Below are 6,417 nucleotides of genomic sequence, written 5' to 3'. Positions count from 1 at the left end.
GCTGGCTCGTCGCCTTCCTGCTGGGCGCCCTGCCCATCCTGGGCTGGAACTGCCTGCACAGCCTCCCTGACTGCTCCACCATCTTGCCGCTCTACTCCAAGAAGTACATCGCCTTCTGCATCAGCATCTTCATGGCCATCCTGGTGACCATCGTCATCCTGTACGCGCGCATCTACTGCCTGGTCAAGTCCAGCAGCCGCAAGGTGGCCCACCACAACAACTCGGAGCGGTCCATGGCCCTGCTGCGGACGGTGGTGATCGTCGTGGGCGTGTTCATCGCCTGCTGGTCCCCGCTCTTTATCCTCTTCCTCATTGACGTGGCCTGCAGGGTGAAGGAGTGCCCCGTGCTCTTCAAGGCTCAGTGGTTCATCGTGCTGGCCGTGCTCAACTCTGCCATGAACCCTGTCATCTACACGCTGGCCAGCAAGGAGATGCGGCGGGCCTTCTTCCGCCTGGTCTGCACCTGCCTGGTCAGGGGGAAGGGGGCCAACTCCTCGCCCGCCCAGCCTGCTCTCGACCCCAGCAGAAGCAAATCGAGCAGCAGCAACAACAGCAGCCACTCCCCAAAGGTTAAGGAAGACCTGCCCCATGCAGCGGCCTCGGCCTGCATCACCGACAGAAACAAAACGCTTCAGAATGGGGCCATCTGCAAGTGAGCGTGCCCGCAGCCCAGCCTGCAGCTGTGCTCTTATTTATTGCATGCACGCATTGCTTCCACATGGACGCTGCCAGGTCTACTGCACGTGGACGTGCCCAGGAGGCAGCCAGGGATTGCCAGCCCATTTCAGTGCAGACGACGTGCCTTGTCTGCTCCAGGCCCCAGCGTCTTCGGGATGTCCTGAGCTGCTGACGTGGTCTGCTGCCTTCCACTGAGCCCGCACGTCACTCACTCCCTGTGCTCCACAGGGAGGGACAGGGAGGCGCACACGATGTGAAGTGGCCTTCTCAGTGTGAAGCGCCCCTGGATGATGGGCGAGGACCTTACAGGACGCTCACCGTGCATGCAGTGGGTGCGTGTGTACGCTTACATTTCCATGCCACCTGGCACCTGTGTCCTAGGTGTTGGCTGGTGGGACCTATCGAAGTGTCCATGCACCATGCAACTATTTAACAGCTTGTACGAGTGCGTTCTGATGGAACCCCAGTACAAGGAATCGGTCATTAGGTGCCATGCCATCCCCAGTCTTCTCAGACTGACACGAAGTCTCACGTGAAGCAGGTTTTTAAGACCTAAGTTCCCAAAGAGGTGTCATCCAAGGCTGGTCCTGGGGTGTGGGTGTGGCCCAGCCCTCGTCCCTTCAGTCATGTGTCTCTGTACAAGTTTAAGCACACCCACGATGGCACGACTGGGTTTCTGCAAAGCACAGAAAAGCCAGCCAAGGCCTCCCAGGAGCCTGCATCCCCAGACTATCCGTAGGAAGCACCCATGAGGGAGAAAGCAGTCCGACGGCTGACCCGGCTCGCCGCCCTAGAAATGGCATGCCCATCTGCTCCAGGGAGCGCAGAGGTCCCGTGGGAGGAGGACAGGCTTGCAAGACAGCACTTCTAGTCTCTGCTGAGTCTGATTCTGTGTCAGGACAGCACCAGGTCAGTGATCCCCCACGCCGTCCACAGTCGGGGCTGGGGCCACCCAAGCTTCTGGAAAGCGACCCCATGCTGAACGCTGGGAGGAGGATGAGCTTGTCCGACTGGGCAGTGTGATCAGCAGCTTCCGTGGTCTTCAAAGAGACGTGACCTTCCCAACATGATGCCCGACAGCACTCCTCGAGGTTGGGCTGAGCTGACAGAGCTCGGCGAACCTTAGAAGGGGACGACTTGGAAGACATCTTGTTTCTTCCCAGGGGTTCCACGCGCAATGTCCATCGATGAAGAGAGGCGTGAACACGCATGTGGAGCTGTCACAAACACGAAGGTGCTGTGTCATTTGGAAAAAAGATTAACAACTTCAAGAGGATACGCTGCTGAGTTCCAGGGAGAGTTGTGCCTGAGCATACCTAAAAGAACATCTTAACCTGCCCATTCCTTCTCCTAAGAGAAATTGATTCCTGTTTGCATCTGGCCCAAGGTGGTCTTACTGAGGAACGTTTGGGATTCCCTAGGTTCTGGGGAAACTCCGTGTGGAGGCTTTCTGACGTGTGGCTGATGAGAGAACACCTGTGAGTGAGGAGAAGCTCACCAGGGCGGGTCTTGTTGGCCTCCTACACCACCAAGGAGTAGCTATTCTCTTGTCGAATAGCATGAGGAAACATAGGGCACTCCTAGAAAAGTACGGCCCTAAGTACTGGGTTAAGAACGTACGAAAATACCAACGCAGGCCATCCAGTGGCATATTGGCTGGGGCCCTGCATCCCATGTGGCCAACTGCAAGGTCCTAGTCCTGGACCCATGGGTTCAAAAATGCACCAGGCACATGTATGTGTCCAAAATCCCAAGAGAAGGATAGAGGATTGTGCTGTGACCACCCCCTCCCCCCGAGGGGTACTTTCAAACTTTCCTCTCCTCTCTCTCTCTCTCCAGCTAGCTCACACACCCTATAGCCAAAAAAAAAGACAAAAAGAAAGAAAGAAAAAGAAAAGTAGCACATCACGAGGAGCCACAAGGTCCGGGACTGTATTTTCCCGTAGGTGACGAAATGACTTATACCTTCATCAATGTCATCATTTTGAGTTGCTTTGGAAGCTTCGGATCTTTCTGTAGCTGTTAACAGTTTGCTCCATAACCCCAGTGTCCATGAGATGCAAATGTTTCAGCCTTTATCCATGAACTCTTCCAGGGAGCCTGCATCCACCATTCCTCCTGGGAGGTATTGATGTTTGTGGCCGGATGCAAAGCTCGTTCGAGAGAACAGTGATTTGAAGTTACAGCACACCAGAACAGTAATCGTGTCCATTCGCTATATGCAAAAATCAGTCACCTTCGATACCAGAACTGATGCTCCTCGCTAGCTAGCCAGCTGGAGCTAATGAAGAAGCTGGGTGTGCCAAAGCCCCAGCCCCGAAGTTGGACATAGGTGACCTTATACGCCAAAGAGAACTGTGCGCTAGGCTCATCTGAGTTAGTAATTTTTACTATTTCCAATGTCTGTTTGTAAAAATGACAAAATAAAACCAAAAGCCTTCGTACAAACCTGTCCTTGAGAGTCCATACGGAGGGACCGTGTCACTGTTTTTGTCAGGCCATTGTGGGTGGTGTGCAGTGTGGCAGACTCACTTCTCACCTGGTACCTGTGTTCCTCAGCATTTCGGGAATGAAATCACATTGAGAACTCCAGCTAACCTTTTCCTCCTCTATTTCCCCACTACCATGGATGGAAGGATTTTTGCTTTCTTTTTTTTTTTTTAAGTTTACTTCTTTCTTTTTTTTTTTTTTCTTTTTATGGAGAGGTTTTTGCTATAGGGCGTTGTGTACTCGCCAGACAGACAGAGAGAGACAGAGAGACAGAAAGTGAGAAATCACCCCCCAGGGGGGATGGTCACACCGTAATCCCTTCTCCATTCTCCTCTTGGGATCTTAGGCATGCACACACATGTGCCCAGCGTGAGTTTAAGCTGCTGGGTCCAGGACTCAAACCGCGGTCGACTACATGGGAGTCCAGCAACATAGCCATTACGCTAACTGCTGGTCCCCAAGTTTATTTATTTCTGCCATAAGATAAAGGAAGAGCAACCGAGAGAGGCACCCCAACAGGACCTCCACGCTGCCGCCCAGCCCAGGCTCAGTCTGCATTGCGGGCACATGTGTGCCTAGTGAACTCAGAGAGCCCCAGGATGCGAACCCAGACCTTCTCTGTGTGGTCAGGGTTATTGCTGCTGTGTCACCACCTAGACCCATTGATAGTATGCATATAATGTTTTGTGGGGGATAGATTTTTGCTATAGGGTGTGTGTGCTCACCAGAGAGACAGAGAGACAGAAAGTGAGAAATCACCCCAAGAGGGAATGGCCACACTGTAATCCCTTCTCTTCCATTCTCCTCTCGGGATCTTGGGCATGCACGCACTTAAGCCTGGTGTGAGTTTCAAGCCACTGAGTCCAGGGCTCGAGCCACGGTCGGTCATGCAGGAGTCCAGTGCTTTAACCACTATGCCACCCGCTGGCCCCCATAGATGGTATTTTAAGGAAGCCTCCATATATTGGATGCTTTATACAGGCCTTTTGATAGTTTATACTATTTCAAGGAAGGGTAATAGATGGCCCTTTGGTAGGAAGAACCTTATAAAAAACAAAAATGTATATATACAGCTCAAAGAAATGGGATGCTTGGTTCTGCTCCGTTTGCTGTTATTTATGCAACAGGACAGAGTATGAAGGGGGTCTTCAGAAGTTGATGGAAAATGCGCGTGATGCAAAAAAATCTATGCTTGGATTGCAAACATTTTCGCACCAAAATAAACTCTTACTTGAATTCCATTTTCCCGCCAACTCTCTGAAGCCCCCTCCTGGGTTAGAACTGACCCTTTACAGTTGCTCTCTCCTTCACGGTCTTAGCCCCTTCCATGTGTCCCACGTAACAGGAGGCCAGCGCCGGGCAGGACTACTCTGGTAGTGACACTTGTTACAGCTGGTGATGACATGCCCCGAACACATCCACAGATGGCAGCCCTGCCCCTTCGTCTACCCCTGAGTCTGTCCAAGGCCATCGAGGCTCTGGATCCCATTCGCATCCCCACCCCCACCTGCGGGGCGAGGCTTAGCTCTGATTGTCTTTTGGTCTCCTGGAGGCTCAGAGAATACCTGCTTCCCGGGGAAACTGTTCAGACTCCTCGAGAGGCAACACGAGGTCCGACGGTCACATCAAAGACACTTTTCACATAGCGTTTATTGCCAGCCAACAGACAGACATGTATAGTCATTGAGACGATTAACTAGAAATCAGGTGTTTCTCTCCACCTTTGAGCCGTAGTCATTCTGCGCTGGTAAAGAGCCTTTCACAAAATGTAACAAGGTGTGTTTTATAGAAAACATCTAGTTAAATGACCAGTTCCATGCTTTTCAATTTTATCTACAAATGCAAAGCCTCGACATCCAAATGTTTTTAGTATCTAAGTCAAACGTCCAAGGGTTTGCTACACAACCGGGAACGCACACACCACTGTTCTGATAGTAAAGGCACATTTTCCGACAACCAACTGGAATGACAAGTGCAGCATGACCACAATTGGTGTGCAGTCCTCCACTCCCGGGGCACGGCACCCACAGGCGGGGATGCCACAAGATGTCTCTGCTCGGCAATCCCAGAAGCACAGGGGCGAGCCCAGTGCCTCACTAAGGGCTGGTGACCGGAAACACCATCATTTCCTGAAGGAGTGATCCGGACTCAGGGTGAGGAGGGAACCTAAGCCAATGCTCTCCACCTGTTGTATTGTCAAAGTTCTCAAATGCTGGCCCGCAACACAGATTTCATCCTTTTTCATAGGACCAAGATTAGAACACTTGAAATCAGGGTTGTATTTCCACTCCTCAGAGACGTCCAAAAGAACAACTCTGTCCCGGCATCAAAGGACAGAGTGGTGCATGGGCAGCACGCCAAGACACGGCCCATTACAGGAATTCTCTCTGACTCGCAAAAGTTAATGGAAACAAAACAAAATGTTCACGTAATATTCATTTATCAGTATCTATAATTTGCCATCCAAATGCTTTTTCAAAAGTAATCAGTATCTTATTACACATTAAATGTTCATGGTGTTGTCTCCTAACCCTGGGATTGAAACAGCAAATGCTTAATTCTACAAGTTCTCAAAACAAGTGTTTACTTTTTAATTACAAAGAAAGTCATGTACTTAATTTTACAATATTCTACAACAAGTTATAGTTATAGTCAAGTCAAATGAACAGAGAACATTCTGCTTGCAACCAGCGTGTCACAAAAAAACAAACTAACGCAATGCTCAAAGATGGGTCGGTCTGTTCCGTTCTGCTTTGTTAGTTGTCTTAAGCTGGGTGGTTAGAAACCCTGGTGGTGGTGGAAACTGCGTGGCTGCGAGCCTCATTCCTCAAAGGCTTGGACTGGAGGCGCATTTCCCATGTGTGCATTTTTCTATCTATAGCATTTCACAGTGAGACAACAAACTAGAACCTTAAAATTGCATGAGATTTCATCTCCGATGCTTTCTTCAGAGAGAACATTCCAGCACTGGGGGAGGAGCCCGGGTGTCTGAGGCCTGGGATTCTTATTCAAGGTGTCTGTGACTAACAGCAGGGAAGAGGAAGGGAGGGAGGGAGGCTGGGGGCTCTCGCCTCCTCTCTCGCAGGGTCCTGACCTTCTGCAAGGTCTCTGACCCTTGGCAGCTGCCATGACTGCGCGAAGCCTCCACAGGGGCCTCCACCACCCTGGCTGGACCTTGCTGAGTCTGGGCACACCATGGTGTGCATGTGCGTGTGAGTGCGTGTGCACATCTGTGCGGCCTGCTAGGTT

At 51.2% G+C, this 6,417-nt stretch overlaps 1 protein-coding gene across 1 annotated transcript in view; it reads left to right on the top strand.

The window, feature by feature from the left end:
• S1PR3 (sphingosine-1-phosphate receptor 3) overlaps window positions 1–2,419 on the top strand; it is a 3,259-nt gene extending 840 nt beyond the window's left edge. Inside the window, exon 2 of the mRNA XM_006154334.2 lies at window positions 1–2,419. Within this exon, the coding sequence (XP_006154396.1) occupies window positions 1–656 (656 nt within the window). The 3' untranslated portion in view covers window positions 657–2,419.
• Window positions 2,420–6,417: the final 3,998 nt, after the last annotated feature.

The sequence above is a fragment of the Tupaia chinensis genome, unplaced genomic scaffold (genome assembly GCF_000334495.1).
Source record: "Tupaia chinensis unplaced genomic scaffold, TupChi_1.0 Scaffold000404_1, whole genome shotgun sequence".
NCBI lineage: Eukaryota > Metazoa > Chordata > Mammalia > Scandentia > Tupaiidae > Tupaia > Tupaia belangeri.
This window is presented reverse-complemented; position numbering and strand designations above follow the sequence as displayed.